This window comes from Orcinus orca, chromosome 8 (genome assembly GCF_937001465.1).
Source record: "Orcinus orca chromosome 8, mOrcOrc1.1, whole genome shotgun sequence".
NCBI lineage: Eukaryota > Metazoa > Chordata > Mammalia > Artiodactyla > Delphinidae > Orcinus > Orcinus orca.
In genome coordinates, this window is record NC_064566.1 from 37,634,741 (window position 1) to 37,657,933 (window position 23,193).

The following is a 23,193-nucleotide window of genomic DNA, read 5'->3' on the forward strand; positions in this document are numbered from 1 at the left end:
TTCTCCTCACATTCTCAAAAGAATGGAATTTATTTCATAAATACTGCAACTGAAGTGTAAAATCAGTTATAAGCAATTTTATATGTATATTTTAAAGTAATTGGGAGAATGCAGGGCACCACAAAAACGTGACTATTAATACATCTATTAAAGATAAGCCATGAAAATTAGATTTGGGCAGTTTTTTGGGGGTAGAAGTACAAAAGTAAGCACTTTACTGTTCTTTGAGGAAATTTTCTTCCATTTAGATTTCTAAACAGTGAAATCGAGAAGATGCTGCCTTTCACCGTGTGGCTCAGTGAAAACCTGTATCAGCATTAAGGACAGCACTCACCCAGCACGTGTCATGTGTTGGACTCTGCTCCAAGTGCCCTATATATACTCTATTTGTTATCCTCACAGTAATCCTATCAGTTAAGTACTATAACACTCACTTTACAGATGAAGAAGAAACCAAGGCACAGATTAAGTAGTCACACATCTAGTGAGCTACGCAGCTGGGATTTGAACCCAGTGTAGGTCCAATGACTGTGCTCTAATGGCTCTGCTACACCATGTCTCTACTGCTGCTGAGGCTGCAGTCAATTCTGGGAGGGCCTGTTATAACACTACTTTTTCTCTACTTTTTATATCTGTGGGTATAAATGTTCTTGGGTGATAAGAATCCGATTGTACAAGTAAAATTCCAAGGAATTTTTGCATTCAGGCCAGACATAGCCTGTTCTTATGGATAACCAGGTGCCAGAAGTAGCACACTAATGGATAAGATCAAAATTCATAAAAACTTAGCTTACAGAAATGGGACCATGAATGGGTTCTCTATGGAGAAGAGCCCCATTGTCAGGGCTTATCTTAAAGGGTATAAATGTGTGCACAGGTGTTTCTTTGCTAGAAAAATCTTAGATTGTAGGTTAGAAAAATAATTTTAAGCACATAGAAAAATGTCCAGGAGAAAATACACTAAGCACTACCTCAAGAGAATGAGATTTGGGGGTAAGGATACAGAAACATCTTCTATTATTTTATATATGTCGGTACTATTCAAACCTTAAAAATATTATACTTTTGTAATAATTTAAAAAATGGACATTAATGGTCAGTGATTTTGTATTTGTCATTCCTTTTTCACTGCTCTGTTCCCCACTTAGGTCCTCGAACCAGAAAGATATAAATCTGAGTAATAAAGGTCTTTGAATTCTAATACCTAGTGAACCTGAATTTGACATGAGGGGAGGGCAAATCCAGTGAGGTATGGACATTTCTGTGATTATAACTAGCATGTAGTTGAGTCTTGTTTTTCAATCCAATCTGACAATCTGTCTTTTAGAGTGTTCAGTCTGTTTCAATTGCTAGTAAGTTGGGTTTAAGTCTACCATCTTGCTATTTATTTCTATGACTACAGATGAGTAAAATTTTAAATTTAAGCCAGTTTAGGGACTTCCCTGGCAGTCCAGTGGTTAAGACCCTGCAGTGGGGATACAGGTTCAATCCCTGGTCGGGGAACTAAGATCCGGCAAGCCGTGCTGTGCGGCCAATAAATAAATAAATAAAAGCCAGTTTATCTTATGCTTCAACCTCAGCCTACTTTCCTTTTTAAAGAGAATTCATTTTTATTTATTTATTTATTGGCTGCACGCACAGCTTGTGGGATCTTAGTTCCCTGACCGAGGATCAAACCCGGGCCCACAGCAGTGAAAGCACCAACTCTTAACCATTGGACTGCCAGGGGACTGCCTTCGGCCTACTTTTGTTATCATTCATCCCAACAAACACAGCAGGTTACCAGATGGCCAGAGAGGGTGCAGGTTTTTCATGCTGTTTTGTTAGAGGGAGTGGAAAGAGCTGGATCGCGGGCTCCACCTCAACAGGTATAATTCCATGTTTGTCATAAATATTAGGGATTCTGCAAAAGACTAGGAAAACAGGGCTCTGTGGTTACAAAGTTTGAATTCCAAGGTCTTTTCTGTGACTTAAATACACACCCCATTGAGGATATGGACTACAAACTAAGGCTGATCACCCCTGAACCAGGTTCTAGGCAATGCTCCAGCTCTGGACAGTTTAAGAGCTGAAAATAATTAAGACTCCCCTGGCCTCAGGAACTGGGAAAACAGCTGAGTCTTGAAGAAGCTAAATTGGGAAAGGGCAGAGGTAATGCACTGAGGACTCCCATGCAAGTTCTGACACTGGAAATAGCAAATCTAAGTTTAAAACGGGCAGCTTTCCATACGAGGGCCACTGTTGGCTCCAGATGATATGTGCACCAATAGGAAATCACTTTCTGGATTAAACCCTCAGCCTGGATGAGTGGCTTACCCTCCTAAGTTACAGGTGTTTAAGCAATCTTGCTTTCCAGACTGAAGCAGATGTCACAAAGTATCCTACTCATTTTGCAGTGTTAAGTCCAAAGTAGACTAGCACTACTGATTTTATGTTTTTCCAGGAGAAACTCATTCTCCTAAGGCATGACATGCTTTCACTATACTATTGTATTTTGCAGCCCTTTGGGCTAATGGGACCCACTAGGCAGAAGAACCCCATAATGTGATTTGCTGTAAAAGTAGTACAGAATAGAATTGGAGGCAGGAATGACTGACGGGGCAGTCAAAGGAAAAACTATGCAGTGGAAGCCTGGGCTGGGGAATAAAAGCTTCCAATTTCACAAGCATCTTGTCCCATCTCAGTGACTGCAGAAACTTAGCAGTTTAGAGTAAGCTCTGACACTTACTGGGGTAAATTACTTAACATCAAAACCATTTCTAAAGGTGCTAGGAACAGTACTGGTTTATCGCAGCTCTCAATCACCAGCGGCTGCTATCATTTTCACAATGTGAAGGTGGGGCCGTAGTAGGTCTAAACAGCTGCCAAAGTTCATTTTGAAAGGACTCCAAGGATCAAATATTTCAAATGTAAGCTGGACTTGAAAGTGAGAGCTACCTCTGGTGAAATCCCCCTTAAGTCCTTCATTCCTTATGAGACTTAATCATACACCGTAACGAAAGTCTTTATTCAGTTCCCTCTTCTATTTACCAGAATTCCACTTTAATTTGGACCTAGTTTCCAGTCTGGATTGTTCCAAAACCTTCTAGGTTTTGGCATCCCCAACTGCTGGACTTTTAATCCAACAAAACAAACAGAACAAGCAAAATACCCTCAGAAAAACAACTCATGTGCTTAAAAGTTTCTCCAGGTCCCCCATGCCTAATGGGTAAGGTCTGAATTTCTTATCTTGGCCTTACAAAGCCATCTGAAACCTGAATTAAACTGATTTTCCCAGCCTCTTCACTTCCAACTCTCCAATCCAACAAACACTCTTGTCCCAACACGTGTGTGTGTGTGGGTCTTTCAAAGTCTTCACATCTTCATCATGCACTTCCATGTTCAACCTTCAAGGCTTAGCTAAAATGTTACTTCTTTAGTGAAGTCCACCCAATTCCCCCAATGGTTTCCTCCTTCAGGTTCCATTATATTCATCACTTAATCTTTAACAGAGCACTCAACAGAGCATTTTATTTCTTTACGTCTGCCTTTCCCAGACATACTCTTTCTTCTATTTCAAACATTTTTCTATCTGCTCCATTGCTATTGCTTATAGAGTAGTTGTGGTAATAATTCATTTGAAATGCACTTTGTAAAACTGTGAAGTGTAACACACCATTACTAAACTGATCTGAAGGAGAAATGGGACGGCTGAAGCAGAAGAATGATGTTGCTACTTTCCTTTTACTGGTTCAAAGTCTGAACAGGTTGAAAACCTGTTGTAGCCATTTTATGAAAGATAACCAGCTTGTATAATGGCTTAAAAAAATGAGTAGCCCTTGAGCAGCCCACCCAAGTAAGTACCACACATAAGGAGAATCCACAAGATGTGTTACAGTTAAAAGAGTATCTATAAAAAGTTTTACTTTTTTCTGTAATTTTTAATATAAGACATCTAAAGTCTTAGATAAACGGTGAGTTGATACTATCAGGAACAAGATATGGCACAGATTCCAAAAACAAATTTTTTTTTTTTTTTTTGCATTTAGGCTTTGCAAGTCACTATGCAATGATTATCAATTCGCCAAGGACCGTAACAGTCAGATACTGGAGAAAAAGAGATATGAGAAACATCTTTTATTTTTTCTAAAGAGGTGAAAATAAGTAAGATTTCTTATATCTCTCACTCATAAGATTTTTAAACTCTTAAAAATGCAATTTCTTTTCAAAGCACATGCCATCTTAAAAAAAATCTTAGCAATGTACATTTGCACTCAAAGAAAAACATGCAGCGCATTGTCCTCTGACAAAATTCTGCATAAAAACCCCACACGACTTTCTGCAAATATGTCCCCTCTTTATCTTTTAGGGACTCCAAACCACAAACATTCAGTGCAATATTTATTGTTTCTTATTTCCGTAGGAAACACAGGACCAATGATGTCTTCTGACTACAACTGTTTCTGGATGGCTGAGCAACAGTCTCCCTCTGCTTTATTTTAAAGTACTCTCTTTAGCTTGCTGATGTAAGGTACAACTAGAATTCAGCAAAACTTGAGGATCCAAGTGGAAGATGGAGGAGAAATACTTAAGGTGTACCCTGTGCCATAAACTTAGGAAAAAAAATTTACACAATAACAAAACAAAACCAAAAATCCTCAGATTTTATCAATGCACCCTTTTAAAAAGTTTTTTTTTTTTAAGATTCCTGAAAGCAGCTTAATGTGAATCAATAGCAGTTCCTGAGTAACTGCTGTAAACAGTGTCTTTTTAAAATATATATATATATATATATATATATATATTTGCAACTTAGCTCATTTTGGTTCTGCCTTAATTTACCTCCCTAGCTTTTAGTTTAATCCTAGTTCCCTTCTTTTCAGTTCTCAATGTGCAAGTACAATAGCATCAGCTCCGAGTCGGCATGGTACAGATGTTTCTTGTCACTTCTGTGTGATCACCTGCATGTCTGACAGGCCAGGTTTCCAGAGTCGCTGCAGGTCACAGTTCTCTCAGTCTCACAGAACCTGTGAGAGCCACGGACACTTCACGTTTTCTTCATCAGACGCCGTGACTGCCACGTGTGGAGCTTGTTGTAAGCTGTCTGGAGCATCTCCTCTATGTGACTTACCAACTGAAAAACATAGCAAGACACTTAGGCAACAATGGTAAAGGCTGGGGAAGTTACTGCTTCTGATCCAGATCTGGCACATACTTCAGTGCTGTTCCCAAGCTCTTTTTTGTTTCTCCAATGAGGTAACATGCAAGCCCTCTGTGAAGGTGTTATCAGACACATTTTGTATAGAAAGGTAAGAGGGATGGTGGGGTACAGTAGAGGCTGGAAATTCACCTGCTTTGCCTGCACTGTATGTCTGCCCTGTCATTAACCAGCCATAGGACAACATGAAATCCTGGGTTCTAGGCTTTAGTTTCTTTTGTCAAATGAGAAAGGTGAACTAAACTGGTGATTTCTAGATATAAACATTAGCCTCTTGACTAAGATCAAGAGGGTAGCATCAACACTAACTTAGAGAAAATTTGAAAAATGCCCCACTCCCCTGAAGATTCCGAGGCAGCAGGTCTGGGATGAGACCCAGGAATCTTTTGATTTTCAAAAGCTCCTCCACTTAATTCTGCTGCACAGGCAACCTTGTGAAGCACTTTTCTATGTTCTCTAGGGTCTTTTCCAGGTCTAACACTTCAGGATTTCAATGTAACTCAGCAGATTACAGAAAAATCTAAATGGTCTCAAAGCTTCACACAAGTATTATGTCATGCCTTAGGTCAGGACTACGTATCTTGAGCAGAAAAAAATTTTACCCTCGTCACAGACATAACTAGAAGTCAACAGGACCACACTGATCTAAGCTGATAAAGACTCCTAAGGCAGAGTGTCTTTGGATTATCTGTTTCCTCGGAAGTGGAGAGTGTAATTTACATGGTTGGAAGTAAAAGTCTTATGAAAAGTCTGCAAGTCAATTTTGGCAGTATGGGGACAGAGACCAGGAAGTCTTAAATCCTTGTAGCATGCCAATAACTTAGATTCAATCTGAGGTAGTTAAAAACAAAATAAACTCTTATTTACCACACCTGTTATCACTGTGTGTGTGTGTGTGTGTGTGTGTGTGTGCGCGCGCGTGCATGCACGTGCACAAGGGGGAGTGTTATGTTATTTACTTCTGTCTGGGAACTACACTGCTCCATAGGCTGCAGTGGCTCCACAGAACCAGTTAGAAGAGATGAACGCCACAGCCTCCTGTAAGGCCGCACGTGGCCTCAGAATCCTGTTGACTACAGTGCTCCAGGCAGTGACAGTCAATTGAGAAGGCACATAAACTGAAATCTACTTGTCACCCTTGCTCTGCTGTGGGAAGATACTTCGAGCTTCTTTTCTGATTATAAATAACATTGTTATATTTTAAGAAAAACCACTTAGAATGTTTAGGGAATAAAAATTTACTAAAAATATTACTGATGAAGATTTTTCAACTTTCAACTGTAAAACTTGTTTTGATTATCCTACTCACTGAAACACTGAACTCTAAGTTTGTACATACTACTTTTTTCCCTGTCACCTCTGAGAAGACCTGCATTAACACATAGAGAAACAATCTTGTGTGGTTGTTCTAGCCTTCCATTAAAAACAACGCTAAAAATCCTGGGCATAAGGTGACACTTCTTACCCACTGCCATGCCCTGCTGTCAACCAGGGAAGCTGAAGGCAGACCATAATCCAGGAACTGTTCAGCTTACTTTCATAGAATGGCAATGCTACCTTTCTCTGCATCGCTACATTTGTACTTGCTACTCAGGTTTTCAAAATAAATACCTTTAGGAACATACATATAGGTTGTAAATCTATAAAGAAAGGCATGTAGGTGATTATTACAAATCCTGGTCATGGCCTTGAGAGAGTGGGACAGGGACACTCAGGGTACTGGTTCTATTTTTACCATGATTGGTGGGTACACAGATACTTGTTTTACTATTTAAAAGAGCAAATGTATTTTATACACTTCTGAATGTATGATACATTTTACAATTAAAAAACTATTCCTGGGACTTCCCTCGTGGTCCAGTGGTAAAGAATTCGCCTTACAATGCAGGGGACACAGGTTTGATCCATCGTCAGGGAACTAAGATCCCACATGCCACCGGGGAACTAAGCCCGTGTGCCGCAACTACAGAACCCACGCACCACAACTAGAGAGAATCCCGCGCACCGCAAGGAAGAGCCCGCGGCGCCACAACGAAAGATCCCGCATGCCTCAACGAAGATCCCGCGTGCTGCAACTAAGACCTGATGCTGCCAAAAATAAAATAAATAAATGCTCTTTAAAAAAAAAAAAAAAAAGCAGCCTTAAAAAACCCCCAGTATTCCCAGCAACAGAAAAAAAACAACATATATACTCATTTACAGGAAAACAGTAAATTTCATCATTTTACTACACAGAGAAAAATATTAGGCCAAAATTAAATTGTTGCCTTACATTTGTGCTTAAATACTGTCTCCGAATTTTTTCTTGGAATGGGCAGAGTTTTGTAACTTGGAATCGTTCCAAATTACTTTTCATTTTCACTACCTAAAAAAAGATGAGAGAAATAATGAATTACAGACTCTTAAAGAACCTACAGGGATCAAGAGAAAAACACACATAAGGTTTCTTTTTCTTTCTTCTTCTTTTTTTTTTTTTTAAGATTAACTGGCTCCACCAGGCAGAGAAGCAATATTGAATATATTCAGATTCTTTTGGTTTATAATTCATATCCTTCCTGATGTTTTTTGTGCATGCGTATAAATGCATATGTAGAAAATATACAGTATACACTGTTTTAAAATTCCACTTGGTTTAACGGGAACATCTTTAAGTCATTAAATACTAAGTCGTCATTTAAAATGGATGTATCTTTAACCAATCCCCTTCTGGTAGATATTTAGACCATTTCTACACAGACAGTGGTAGAGAAACATCTCTATGGCTCAATATTTGCATACATTCATTCTTAATTATTTCCTTAGGTTAAGTTTCTAAATGTTGAATTTCTGGGTCAAAGCGTGTTTTAAAAAGGTAGTACTTGTAGTGGAGGAAAGGACTCTCTTCTTAGCAACTTGGCCATCACTGATCATTCTAAGTTTTTTATCCTTTTACAAATTATAGATGAAAAATGCGCTTTTTATGTAGCTTTAAAGATAATTTATTTGAATACTGAGTATGAAAATTTCCTCTTAGGTTTATTGGGCCACTTGCATTCTTTAGTGAATCGCCTGTTAGAAATGTTTTGCCTGTTATTTTAAATGGGGTATTTATCTTTCTCTTAAAGATTGTTTGTAAGAGCAATCTATATAGTAAAGCTATTACTACTTTTTTTTTTAAATTGAATTATAGTTGATTTACAATGTTGTGTTAGTTTCTGGTGCACAGCAAAGTGATTCAGTTAACTTTTAAGATGCACGATTATAAGTTATGGAACTGGTCTGGATCTCAAGTTTCTTTGTATACAAAATGGGTGTCAATACCTAGTCCATCAGGATGCTGTGAGGCTTAAATGAAACAATATATGCAAAGTAGTGTTTGGCACATGGTAAACATTCAATACAATTTTCCAACTTCAAGATAACACTTCACTAAGTTACACTACTACAACAGCTGGCTGTGTTTGGAATCGGTTCTGACCTTTTCTTCTAGGAATGGCGTATTAACGGGAAAGCAGGACCAGAAGTGCCGTAGAAGTTCCCCAACAGCCACATACAGGTGTTTCAATTCAGACTGAATATCATTTGGCACCATCTCTGCAAAAGAAAAAGTGGTCCATAGGATAAAAGCTATTTTCCCGTGTGTGGTCTCTGAAAGAATGACAACTCAGAGAATAAATCTGAATGCGCACTCTACCAATACTAAACCAGGATGTGCTATTCTGAGACAAGTTACTGATTTTGTGGCCGAAAGACCACAGAATTTAAATTTCCTTGGGGTTTTGGAGGAATTTTCAGGTTTTGCTTTAAGAGGTAGGAGAGGAAAAAAAATGTGTGACGAGCAATGTCACACATTACTAGTGTGACACAGCAACGTGCCACTGTTTGTAATATTAAAACAATACTGAAACATCAACTCTTGTCTAAATATGCTTTAGGATCTGGATGCATAAAAACAAAACAAAAATTCCAGAAATGTCCCAAAGAGAAACCAATAAAACTTAGCACTCTTCTCAAATTGCTCTTCTGAGGTTATTTAGGTAAAGGGACAGCAACATGAGGTCCAGCACATACGGTTTATGGCTTGCTGTGTCCCTCCCTGCATCAGTGCTCCTCCAGGTGACAGTGCTGTGATGGTACTACTGGCAGCACTGCTTGAGAGAACCTGAAAGAAATTAAGACAAAAAAGTGGTTTCTCTCTTTTTTGGCCATCTTTTTTACTTAACATTTCAGTTCTATAGCAAAATGTCCAATAAGTCTTCATTCCTGTATAAATACATAAGTTCTAGCAACCAGAGTGAACCACTTTCCACGAGGCTAGAAACACAATATGTGTAGAAACAGAATACCTACCAATCTTCCAGGAATACCAGGCAAGTCCACAGGTACTTCAAAATACACAGCTTTTGTCTAGTCAAGCCCCCCTGCCTTTTTTAAAGTATAGTTGATTTACAATATTGTGCTAGTTTCAGGTGTACAGCAGTGATTCAGTTACACATGTATATGTATATATCTATATTCTTTTTTTCATTCTTTTCCATTATAGTTTATCACAAGATACTGAATATAGCTCCCTGTGCAGTTAACTCTTATTGTTTATCTATTTTCTATATGGTAGTGTGCATCTGTTAATCCCATACTCCCAATTTATCCCTGCCCACCACCCCCATTCTCCTTTGGTAACCATAAGTTTGTTTTCTATGTCTGTGAGTCTGTTTCTGTTTTGTAAATAAGTTCACTAGTACTATTTTTTTTTTTTTAAAGATTGGGAGTGAGTTATTTATCTATCTATCTATTTATTTATTTATGGCTGTGTTGGGTCTTCGTTGCTGCATGTGGGCTTTCTCTAGTTGCCGTGAGTGGGGGCTACTCTTCATTGCTGTGCATGTGCTTCCCATTGCAGTGGTTTCTCTTGTTGTGGAGCATGGGCTCTAGGTGCATGGGCTTCAGTAGTTGTGGCACGCAGGCTTATCAGTTGTGGCGCATGGGCTTAGTTGCTCCACGGCATGTGGGATCTTCCTGGACCAGGGCTCGAACACGTGTCCCCTGCACTGGCAGGTGGATTCTTAACCACTGTGCCACCAGGGAAGTCCCTGTACTATTTTTTAGATTCTACATAGAAGTGATATCATGTAATATTTGTCTTTCTCTGTCTTAGCCAAGCCCTTACTTAAGTACCAACTTAACTTATGAACTCTTAGCACTGAAGGTAAAAGCGCTAAGGTAAAACTGAGTTTAAGGAAAGAAAAAAAAGACAATAAAACAAATGTTAAATCCTTAATGGCAGCTGACATAAGAAAATCCAGCAAAGCAGAAATATACCATTTGTCACTTTTCAAGAAGTGAATACACCTCGCCAAAAGGGGAAAAAACCCCACATTCCCCACTGTATCCATATCAACATTTAGGGACATAACTGATCTATCTCTTCATTGAGTGCCTAACAAGTACCAAGGGCTAGCCATGGAGAGGAACAAATCATTTGCTGAATAGCTCAAGCGCAGGTTTAGTGTGTCTCAGTGGAGTTTTTACAAGTAGAAACCTATGTGTGTATGAAAAAAATATTTAACTTGGTGTAAAGAGCACATTATAGGACAACTATGAGTCAAGGGGACATGAATGTTCACTTCATTCCTATTTCCTTTTGTTAGAAATGTTATAATGCATTGTAACCAGAAGTTTCAGTGACTGCTGAGCTTGCCGACTAGTCACTGGCTACACTCAGGTATACACATCCGAGGGCAGATGACCTCTTCATGTGTCTCAGATGATGAAATCACTTTTTTAGGGGTGTGCGGAAGAATCTAAATATTTAAGACTGACCACAGCTTAAAAAAGTTAGGTGGACCTACTTTGGCCCAAGGGCCAGATCTTGCACAAGTATAGTATCTAGAGAGTGATGTCCAGAAATTTGGGGAAATCTGGGAGATTTTTCCAATAAAACTGTGTATATGGAAGAAAAAATCAGCAATCACAAAACTCATTATCTTACTTTTCATCATCATCTTACCTTCAGGTATGCCAAATACCTCTTTTCTCTACCTCTTTTTCAATTTATTAAGCAGAAATATGTCTTTAAACCCCATTAAAGTATTAGTTTTACAGTTCAATGTGAATGTGCTCATAAACTCAGAAAACAGAATGGGAATTCTGTTTTTCAAACAGTACAAGTCACCTACCTGAGTTAATTTGGGTGTATAAGCTTCCATTTCTTGTCTAATACTTTGAAAAGAATTAATAATGTCCTGACTTGTTGCATACTGTAGTGACTGGATTGGAGTTGGACCATGATAGTACCTGAAGATTAGCAAAGAAGAAATTACTAATCACACAGAATAAAGGTGCTCAACATTTGTCTTTCAAATATTTTAGCAGTCTCAAGACAACATTCTCCCCAAAGTAAGGAGTTAAAAATATTTCAATAATATAATTTAATTCCTGTAAGGGCAATAGGAAGAAAACAGCACAGATTGCCAAAATTTATTTTCTTGGCTTCCATCATTTAGGATCCTTTCCTGAGACGCAAAAAGTAAATTTTTAAGGAAATAAGATACTGTATTTTATGGTAACAAACTAATTAAAACTTGAGTTCTATACTTGCAGAATATATTCTGCAATGACTTGTAATATAAAACTATTCTGTCTCAAGTTAATTTAATATTAGTCACCAAACTTACCTATCTGACTTCTTGAGGTTTAGTGCAATTGTTTTTATGGAATTATTTTTTCCCAAGTCTTCATATTCAATGGACTCTTGTAACTTCGCCTATAATTATCAACACAACATTTTTTATTGTAAAGTTCTCTTACAAAAGTAATGAACATGACTGAAAAAGCAAAACTGTACAGAGGATAAAATATGAAGTCTTCCCAAAATGAGTCTCACTTCCTAGACATGAATGCTCTACAAATGGCTGAACCCATTGTTTTTCACCATCCACTTACACAGAGTACCTGTTTTCCTACACTCTGACCAAACTAAGCATTACTGAACCTTTAATATTTGAAAATTTGGTAGATGAAAATGTGTATTTTACTATTTTTCTCCCCAAATAAATATAAAAAAAATAATTTTTTTACATGTGTTGCAAATACTTTTCTTCCAATTTGGTGTTTTTCAATTTTAATTATTCCCTTTATGCTTATTCTTTCTGTGGGTTAATTTTTTGCTTAAATCTTTGATCCACTTAGAATTATTTTGAAATAAGTAGTAAGGTAGGGAATCTGAGGGTTTTTTAAAATATTAAATTATTAATCAGTCCCCCTAACACCATTTGTAGAATAATGTCTTTCCCCACTGATTCTGAAATGTCATGTTTATCATATATGTATTTAATCCCTCCATGTAATAAATATTTGGGTTTACTTCTGGATTCTTTATTTTGTTTTTACTACTGTGTTTTCTCCTGGACTAGTAACAAAATGCTATATTTCTATAGCCTTATAATAAAAACACATTAATTATAAGACACATGGTGACAATCTATGTAAACATTTGGGAAAACAATTTTACAATATTTCATCCCTACAGAGCTATGGAATTCATCTGGTTAGCTCTCATCTGTAGCTTCCCAGGCTAGGACCAAAACGTTTACGATATTAAATATACCTCAAAAAAGATCAATCTGAAAACAGTATTTAAACTGCCCCTATTTTAAGAGTCTGAATAGTCCTCTTGTAGTATAGGAACAGATCTGACCTCAGCATGCTATTCAGAGTAACACATCCATCAGTCCCACCTTACCTAGACTCAGCCTAAGCTTTTATTATTTTCTCAGCTCTACACCCTTGAGCCAACTTCAAAGCATACTGATGTCTTCATTACCTTTCCCATATGTCAAGCTCATTTCTACCCCTGCTGTTACCTTACCCAAGTCATGTCCCAACCTAACCTCTTATATAAATCCAAATCCTAAGCCTCTGCCAAGGCCTAGTTATTCACCTAACTTTCATACTTAACTGAAAGCTCCATGAATATAATACTTCTGGATCTCTCATTCTATAAATCCCTTGCAGAACACACAGCAGACAACTATTGACTTGAAAAAATATCTATAGAGTCAGTTTATCACTGAATATTGTGAAAATTCACACAATGATTTTTGACAATTCTTTCACTACCAAGAATCACGAGTACTTAGTGCAATATTGCAAAGAAAAGCATCACTTCCTAGATTTCTTCTTTAGCATCTCTAACTTACATTTTAGATTCACTTTGCTTAGTTCAGAAAAGAAATATCTTACTGACTTTGTTAATTTTAAAGGTGTATATCCCTGTAGAAACATATTAAGTAACTGAAATATATAAAATAAAAGACTCGCCCATAATCCCCTTTTAAAAATCATAAACTTAATTATATCGTATTAGTCTGTTCTGTGAACTTCATCTACTTGCTCACTCTTTGGTTCCTATTGTAAATCACACAATTACTATACTTTAAATTGTTTTATAATTATTCTTTTGATTTTGTTTTACCTGTAGACACTAAATTCTTTGAGGACAAGAACCCAATCTTATTCTTTCTTGTTTCCCACCACCTAATATGGCATGTAAGGCAACTCAAAAATGGTTTCTTGAATTTAATTTTAATGAACTGAACTATCGTATGGTATATGTGAACTCTTTTTAATTCAACATATCATTAATCCTTTTAAAAAGCCATCAATTGCTGCATGCATCAATCTCCACTGTATGGATGTATCACGGATATTAGGATGGTTGCTATTTTCTCAATTATAATACTGCCATGAGTATCTGGATCTGAATCTTTGCACACATCTTTATTTTTTTTAAAAATAAATGTCCACAAACAACCCAATCCAAAAATGGGCAGAGGACCTAAATAGACATTTCTCCAAAGAAGATATACAGAGTGCCAACAAACACATGAAAGAATGCTCAACATCACTAATCATTAGAGAAATGCAAATCAAAACTACAATGAGATATCATCTCACACCAGTCAGAATGGCCATCATCAAAAAATCTAGAAACAATAAATGCTGGAGAGGATGTGGAGAAAAGGGAACCCTCTTACACTGTTGGTGGGAATGTAAATTGATACAGCCACTGTGGAGAACAGTATGGAGGTTCCTTAAAAAGCTACAAATAGAACTACCACATGACCCAGCAATCCCACTACTGGGCATATACCCTGAGAAAACCATAATTCAAAAAGAGTCATGTACCAAAATGTTCATTGCAGCTCTATTTACAATAGCCCAGAGATGGAGACAACCTAAGTGTCCATCATCGGTGAATGGATAAAGAAGATGTGGCACATATATACAATGGAATATTACTCAGCCATAAAAAGAGACGAAATTGAGCTATTTGTAATGAGGTGGATAGACCTAAAGTCTGTCATACAGAGTGAAGTAAGTCAGAAAGAGAGAGACAAATACCGTATGCTAACACATATATATGGAATTTAAGAAAAAAAAAATGTCATGAAAAACCTAGGGGTGAAACAGGAATAAAGACACAGACTTACTAGAGAATGGACTTGAGGCTATGGGGAGGGGGAAGGGTAAACGGTGACAAAGCGATAAAGAGGCATGGACATATATACACTACCAAACGTAAGGTAGATAGCTAGTGGGAAGCAGCCGCATAGCACAGGGAGATCAGCTCGGTGCTTTGTGACCGCCTGGAGGGGTGGGATAGGGAGGGTGGGAGGGAGGGAGACGCAAGCGGGAAGAGATATGGGAACATATGTATATATATAACTGATTCATTTTGTTGTGAAGCTGAAACTAACATACCATTGTAAAGCAATTATACTCCAATAAAGATGTTTAAAAAAAATAAAAAAATAAAAATAAAAGTAAAAATAAATGTCCAAAAAAAAAATAAATAAATAACTGTCCAAAGTGGAATACCATCCAGAAGTGGAATTAAGGGTATAAACCTTCAAAAATTTAATACATTGCCTGACTGCCCTCTAAGGAAGCTTTATCATAACTTATTTTTATAACAAGGGAGGGAGGAACTTAAAAAAACTGAGGGATAGCGAAGCTTGGCAAAATTGCAGGGAGAGAAGAAACATACAAGTAGGTAACTGTTCATATTCCCCCACAACCTCTTTTCAGTATTTAATGAAAGACATTTCCAGTTCTGAAATGCCAGGCTTTAACATGAGGGCCAATCTTATCTTTTAAAATCACATACACTAACCTTTAGTTTTTTCTTTCTGTCATATTGTCTTTGTTGATACTCTTTCCCAGAAAATAAAACTGTATGTTAATATGTGTATGTGTCTACAGGTGAAGGAAAAAAATAAAAATAAAAAAATAAAACAAAACAATAAAAACAGTTAACAGACTTGAGTCCATGGAAAGCAGGCTGGCAGGCCAAAACTGAGGAAGTACTCTTTAAAATGTTCTACAATTTAAGCCAAATGCTTAACATCTTGGCCAGAAGGAACTGAGTCATCTGAACTGATCAAGGGTCAACATAAGGTACTCGCAGTTACATAAGGTATCTGGAGAAATGTGAGCCGTAAATGTCCCAGACTTTTTACCCATACCCTTTTTACTGCTGGCTGAAAGCAATCTACATCTCCAGAATTTCCATCGACGCTGCTGGGCTCGCCATTTTGCTCATTTTGTGCTTCTCTGAAAACAAAGGAAAAAAAATTAATGTTGAAAACCACAGGCAGAACAACAACAAAACTCCATCTGGCTATCATGGGAAACCCAGTTACTGCATCTTAGCATGTGTACTTAACTGTTTCCTGAGACCTGCTGCCAGGACCATGGCACTGTGATGGTTAAATCTCTTGATGATGGCAGCATTACTATTCTCTCTTATGGATTTAGAATTAGAAGTAGATGGCACAGAGGAAATGCCATAGCCCTGTGAGAAACAATTTAGTAGATTAAAAATTAAAATAAACTTCTGTTTTTCTTATCTATTATGAGAGACATGTTGAGCCGTAAAAACTTTCTGGATGACAGGACTTTATTAATTCTAAGCATTATCAAATACTTACAGGTAAACATTTAAAAATAAGTGACATTATACACGCAAAAAATGAAGAAATACTACTAACTGCTTTTAGTATCACAAAAATACCTTAACTGTTAGGTGCTGCATTTTTTTCCTAAAGAGCAATTTTGGATCTAGATTAAAATACTAGTTAGTGGGACGTTGGGCTGTAAGTCAGTACACTTAGTTAAAACTCACAGGGGCTACGAAAGAAGAAGTGGTCACTCCCACCGGAGTGGGGTACAGGGAGGGTAGGGTAGGTTCAAAAAAGCTTCACGGAGCACCGTAAGATGAATAGGTGCTTGCAAGGCAAAAACGGAGACATTTCAGGAAGAGGAAACTAAACAAAGGTATATAAGTAATGTAATGCATATTGTGCCATGGGTATGTATGTTGTTCGGTATACCTGGAATGAAGGGTGAGCCAGGGATTGGTGGGACATAAGGTTAAAGAGGTATGAGAAAGATCATAAAAACTCATATGCCATTCATTCATTTATCAAATAATTACTGAGTGCCTAATACCTCCTATGTGATGGGGATAGGCCAGTAATAAGAACAGACAGCCTCATGGAACTTACATGAAAGAAGACTGACAACTGACAAGTAAAACAAGGTAAAAATAAGACCACTTTTGAAAGTGACAGATGCTATGAAGAAAATAAAGAAAAGAAATGGAGAAAATAAAGACACAGTGTAGTGACTGGAATGGGAGGAGATACTTTAGATAGGGAGGTTAGGGAAGGTCTCACTGAAGAAGTAACATTAGAACACATGTCCAAAAGATGGGTAGAAGCTAGTTAGGTAGAAGAGCAGGAAGAAGGAACAGCAAGTGCAAAGGCCCTGAGGTAGAAAAAGCTTGATACGGACCTTAAAGAAGGCAATTATGTTTGGAGCACGAATCGAGTGGAAACAGCCCCAACTGAGGGAGAAGTAGGCAGAGGCCAAATCAAGAAGAGCACGGTAGGAGTTTTGATTTTATTCTAAGTTCAATGAGAAACCACTGAGGAGTTTTACATAAGGGGGGCATTATGATCTGATTTGTAACTCTGACTGCTAGGGAAGAATAAACTATAGGGAATAAACGTTGAAATAAGATCAATTAGGAGGTTAATGCAAGCAATGAAGCAACGGTACCCTAAAAGCAAGAGGGTGTAAGTGTCTACGGAGACAGAGGAGATGTAGACAGATCAGAGATGTGTTGTTGAGTACTTGTTGATCAATTGAATGTTGGAGGTGAAGAAAGGGGAGGAATCAAGGAGACTCCTAGGTTTTGGCTTGAGTAACTGAGTCCATGGTAATGGTTTTGTTTTTTTTAAACTGACATACGGATGACCCAGGAAGAAATAGGTTTTTGAGAATGGGAATCAAAGGTTCTATTTTGGACATGTTATGTTGAAGGATGTCTGTGAACTACCTAAGTGAAGATATCAAGTAGGGAGTTGGATATATGATTTTGGAGTTCTGGGGTTAGACAGACCAGGACTAACTGAGAGTCATCATTACATAATTAGAATTTGAAGCAATGGAATGGAAAGATGTATTTACAAGGAGGCTCAAGTCTGTATCCTGGGACAGAACTACTAGAGGATGACAGGGGAAAAAGAGGCATTAAAGGAACAACTGAATCAACCAACATTTTAATTAAAAGGATTGGATATATAAATTTTTATATATTCTTACAAGGGAACACTAGTTGCAAGTCTGTACCCTTAAACAACATCTCTCCAATTTTGCTACCCCTCCCCAAGGTCAGAACTATTAACCTCATTTTACAAGAAAACTTAGAAAAATGTTTATAAACTACAGTTTAAGCCAGGTAAGTCTATGTACTTAACAACTGTGTGGTATATTTAGCTCAGATCGAGTGATAACAGGAAAAGTGAAGAAAGGTATGCACAACATACCACCATTTTTATTTAAAAAAAATTAAATTCCCCCTCCATCATATTAAGCTGTATCTTTTAAAAAAATATTTAAATTTTAATTTAATTTAATTTTATTTTTGGCCACGCTGCGCAGCATGTGGAATCTTAGTTCCCCAACCAGGGATAGAACCCATGCCCCCTGCATTGAAAGCACGGAGTCTCAACCACTGGACCGCCAGGGAAGTCCCTTAAGCTGTATCTTAAGCTTCATTTCTTCCAGGTGATTAAAGAAGGCCACATTTGTAACGTGTTGAGATTCACCAAGGAAGTGACTGAATGCTGAGAATTTTCAAGAAAACAACTGAATTTCATTAGGGAAATGACTCACTGGGACATCAAGGATTACTTTCTGTTAATTTAATAATTTAGACTATAGGACACAATTTTAACATTGGTTTTCTCACCAGGTGCATGCATACACCAAGAGGAAAAAGGGGGGGGGAAGGAAGGAATGAGCATGTTTATATGGCCAACAGAATAGTAGCCAAAGGAAGGGCAAGAAAAGTAAAAGGTAACAGTGTCAAGAGAATACCTGAGGAAAGCAGGTTCCTTCCTAGCCTAGAAGATAGAGGCAGGGATAGAATTAGCCTTGATCAGAAGGGATCACCTATTTCTCCGTGATTGGATAAACTTCTCAGTCTGGAGTCACGATGCTGAGGTAGGTGCTCATACTTGATGGTCTAGCTGTTGAAACATATTGGGGCTAATATAGGGTAGGGGTCATGACTGTGCTCAAGATCTGGCAAATAGTGGGCAACCAACAATGTTAACTTTTCCCTGTATAATAATATTTAGGCACATTTATTTAGATTAATATTAGATACAGCATAAAAAACATCGTGTTAAACCTTCATTAATACCTAGGCAACTGTTGATGGGGGAGCTAGAAAATTCTTTTAAAAAATGTTTTACCAATTCATATGGAAATTTCAGTTCTCCAAGGCAATCTTAATAATAAACAGTGCTCTTGAAAAGCACTTTTGATAAACCACTCCAAATAACAGTATTTTGTTTTACCTTCTAACAAGTTAGAATATCTATACTCAAGGAAATTTTAAAATTATACAAATGTTGAAGACTAGGAAAACACTGTTTTCTCTCGTAAATCCTTTTACTACTACTTACCTCATCTAATGGTTTATCTTCCAAAGCTGTCAAATCAAGTAGTGGGTTTTTCACTCCCAATGAAACCATTGTTTTTAACCCTAGAAAATCAATGAAACAAAAAGTGATTAAGTTTTCCTTTCTCAGAAATAAAAAAATTCACTAACAGCATTAATGACGAGAGCAGCAAATTAAATGCTAGAGTGTGTTTCTGCCCATGGACGCCACCGAGTAAGCATCGTTGACGTCTCCCCGCCCCCTCCACTGCCGTCATGTCTAAGTCAGAGTCACCCAAAGAGCCCGAACAGCTGCGGAAGCTCTTCATTGGAGGTTTGAGCTTTGAAACAACCAATGCGAGTCTGAGGAGCCATTGTGAGCAGCGGGGAGCGCTCACAGACTGTGTGGTAACGAGGGATCCAAACACCAGGTGCTCCAGAGGCTTCGGGTTTGTCACATATGCCACTGTGGAGGAGGTGGATGCTGCCATGAATGTAAGGCCACACAAGGTGGATGGAAGAGTGGTGGAACCAAAGAGGGCCGTCTCAAGAGAAGATGCTCAAAGACCTGGTACCCACTTAACTGTGAAAAACATTTTTGTTGGTGGCATTCAGAACTATCACACAGTGAACGGCCACAACTGTGAAGTAAGGAAAGCCCTATCTAAGCGAGAGATGGCTGGTGCTTCATCCAGCCAAAGAGGTCGAAGTGGTTCTGGAAATTCTGGTGGTGGTCGTGGAGGGGGTTTTGGTGGGAATGGCAACTTTGGTCGTGGAGGAAACTTCAGTGGTCGAGGTGGCTTTGGTGGCAGCCGCGGTGGTGGGGGATATGGTGGCAGTGGGGATGGCTGTAATGGATTTGGTAATGATGGAAGCAGTTTTGGAGGCAGTGGAAGCTACAATGATTTTGGCAGTTGCAACAATCAATCTTCAAATTTTGGACCCATGAAAGGAGGCAACTTTGGAGGCAGTAGTTCTGGCCCCTATGGTGGTGGAGGCCAATACTTTGCCAAACCCCGAAACCAAGGTGGTTCCAGCAGCAGCAGTAGCTACGGCAGTGGCAGAAGGTTTTGATTACTGCCAGGAAACAAAGCTTAGCGGGAGAGGAGAGCCAGAGAAGTGACAGGGAAGCTACAGGTTACAACAGATTTGTGAACTCCGCCAAGCACAGTGGTGGCAGGGCCTAGCTGCTACAAAGAAGACATGTTTTAGACAATACTCATGTGTATGTGCAAAAAAACTCGAGGACTGTATTTGTGACTAATTGTATAACAGGTTATTTTAGTTTCTGTTCTGTGTAAAGTGTAAAGCATTCCAACAAAGGGTTTTAATATAGATTTTTTTTTTGCACCCATGCTGTTGATTGCTAAATGTAACAGTCTGATCATGATGCTGAATAAATGTCTTTTTAAAATAAATAAATAAATAAATGTGTGTCAAGGATAAACAGTTACCTTTTTCATCTATTTTGGCACATTCTGCAAAGAGGTCCTTTGACCCAGTATTCAGCCGGTCCCTGTGAAAATAATGGGACTGAAAGAAACGTGTCCAGAACTCCTTTTCTGTCATGTTGTGGGGAACATTTTCTGCATATTTCATTTTTACTGTGGAAAAAACCCATAATAGTTACATAGTGAATTTCCAATTCTTAAAACCCCTCAAATTAGTTTCAAAATAGACTAATAGCAAAACTAGATTATGAAAGTATTCAACTTTACAAACTGTATATAATAATTGTAAATATAAAATATAACTTGAGAGATTAGGTGAGGCACTACCTTTATGAATCTTAACAAATTACAAACAAAACCTTATTTTGAATATTTATTTATTTGGCTGTGCCAGGTCTTATTTGAGGCATGCAGGATCGTCGTTGCAGCACGCAGGCTCTAGTTCCCTGACCAGGGATCGAACCTGGGCCCCCTGCATTGGGCGTGCGGAGTCTTAACCAATGGACCGCGAGGGAAGTCCCACAAAACCTTATTTTGTACCAAGAAAATTAACGAGTTTCAAAGTTTTAGTGGAAACACCAAGCTTTTTGGAGTGAGACTTGAATCTGCTTATTTGATCACTTATATATGGACACTTTTAATCCAAGGCACTGTGTTAGGTGCTGGGGAAATAAATAAAGATCTCCATAACCCACTGGACTATCAGTTCGGCATTCCAGATGCTTACACATTGTTCAATAAGTAAAGAGATTAAGAGGTTTAGGTCTCTTAAGCTGGAGAGCCTAAGTTTAAAATTCTAGGTCTGCCACTTACTGTCTGTGTGATGCTGGACAAATTACTTAATCTTTCTTTATCTTGGCTTCCTCATCTGTAATGTGGGGGTAATGATAGTACCTACTTCATAGGTACTATCTGTGATGATTAAATGAGTTAATATACATAAAGGCCTTAGAATGGTGTCTGGCACACAGTAAACACTACATAATTATGTTATTATCAGAAAGATAAGAAAATAATTACATTATAATGTGGTAAGACACAGAGCCCTATCGAAGGAATGGGGAGGGGGCTTATATCTGCCTAAGATAGTCAGGATTTTACAGAAGTGGCAATGAAGTGATGCTTGAGCTGAGTCCTGTGGGAGAGAGATGTTTCCTAAGGACTAAAGGGGCAGGAGTGAGGAAGTATAAAGAGAGAATAGTGTATAGCTTGAGAGCTTTGTTTAGTTAGAAGAATGACTGAAGCAGCTGCTCTCAACCTTGGCTGCACATCGTAAATCACTAGAGCTAGAATCAAAACATTTATACTTTTAGGATGATTTCTGCAAGGGAGGCAGAATGAAGGATGATCTGAGTTAGTGCTGTAGAGACTCATTTATTGATGCCTCTGGAGCATGTCATCTTACTCATGTATGTTAAAGGGTATATAAAGTTTAGGAACTTCCCTGGTGGTCCAGTGGTAAAGAATCCACCTTCCAAGGCAGGGGACGCAGGTTCGATCCCTGGTCGGGGAACTAAGATCCTACATGCTGCGGGGCAACTAAGCCCGCGTGCTGCAACTACTGAGCCCGCACACCTCAACTAGAGAGCCCGTGTGCCGCAAACTACAGGGCCCACACACTCTGGGGCCCATGTGCTCTGGAGCCTGCACACCACAACTAGAGAGAGAAAAATCAGCAGGCCACAACTAGAGAGAAGCCTGCATGCTGCAACGAAAAGCCCATGCACCGCAACTAAGACCCAATGCAGCCAAAAATAAATATATACATAAAAAAGAAAAAATAACTTAAATATTAAAGAAAAAAAGTTTAAGAACCACCAATGGAAAGAATGGGAAAGTCATCATACCAATGGATTGATGACAGCACATTATATGCTAAGCCACTAGTATCTACCACATGTCAGGCACTGGATAACGTACTTTACATATTTTATAGCACTTCATCAGGAATAAAGGTAAAGCCTTTTGCTTTTCAATGATACATTACTGAATTCATCCAAACAAATATTTTAACTATCTCAAAGAACTGATTCTTCTTACCTGCTGGATAGGTCCTAAATATGGACTCAATGATATCAGTCGTTAAATTGTATCTCAGACCATTACATCCATCTGTTTGGGGTCGGACATCAGCCTAAAATAAAGACCACATATATATCTGTATTTGTTAGAATATTGGGGGAAGATGTCTAAGAACCCAATGAACACTGGACAAAGGTAGAAAAATAGACTCTCTGAATGAAATAGAGACAGAGATAAGTCCCTCACCTATACTTTTGGCATAGAGACAGGGCTCACAGAAGCCTGACCTGGTTTCACATAATTTTAGTGAACTGTAAAATCTGCTTTTTGAAAATACAACATGGTCAAACAGGCACATTTAAGTGTGGCCAAAGGCAGATATCTAGTGGAGATTTAACATAAAACTTACACAGTTACCAAATATTTAACTATTTGGTTACTAAGTAGTTAAATATTATCTGATTGGTTTCTTTAGAAGGCCTTATTAATTCAATTCACTGCTAAGCACTCAGAAAGATGCCAAACACGTA

At 38.1% G+C, this 23,193-nt stretch overlaps 2 protein-coding genes across 2 annotated transcripts in view; one reads left to right on the plus strand and one right to left on the minus strand.

The window, feature by feature from the left end:
• Window positions 1–4,101: 4,101 nt before the first annotated feature.
• The window catches only part of GTF2H1 (general transcription factor IIH subunit 1), a 32,490-nt gene continuing 13,398 nt past the window's right edge, over window positions 4,102–23,193 (minus strand). Inside the window, exons 5-15 of the mRNA XM_004263896.3 lie at window positions 22,682–22,775; window positions 20,645–20,794; window positions 19,216–19,295; window positions 15,904–16,031; window positions 15,703–15,790; window positions 11,851–11,939; window positions 11,353–11,470; window positions 9,248–9,338; window positions 8,655–8,770; window positions 7,470–7,562; window positions 4,102–5,113 (exon numbers count right to left, since the gene is read on the minus strand). Coding sequence (XP_004263944.1) covers window positions 5,027–5,113; window positions 7,470–7,562; window positions 8,655–8,770; window positions 9,248–9,338; window positions 11,353–11,470; window positions 11,851–11,939; window positions 15,703–15,790; window positions 15,904–16,031; window positions 19,216–19,295; window positions 20,645–20,794; window positions 22,682–22,775 — 1,134 coding nt within the window. The 3' untranslated portion in view covers window positions 4,102–5,026. The remainder of the gene's footprint in view (window positions 5,114–7,469; window positions 7,563–8,654; window positions 8,771–9,247; window positions 9,339–11,352; window positions 11,471–11,850; window positions 11,940–15,702; window positions 15,791–15,903; window positions 16,032–19,215; window positions 19,296–20,644; window positions 20,795–22,681; window positions 22,776–23,193) is intronic.
• LOC101271809 (heterogeneous nuclear ribonucleoprotein A1-like) lies at window positions 19,318–20,387 on the plus strand. The gene has a single exon (XM_004263897.3). It carries the CDS (start codon window positions 19,467–19,469, stop codon window positions 20,262–20,264), a length of 798 nt encoding a protein of 265 aa, XP_004263945.1. The 5' UTR covers window positions 19,318–19,466; the 3' UTR covers window positions 20,265–20,387.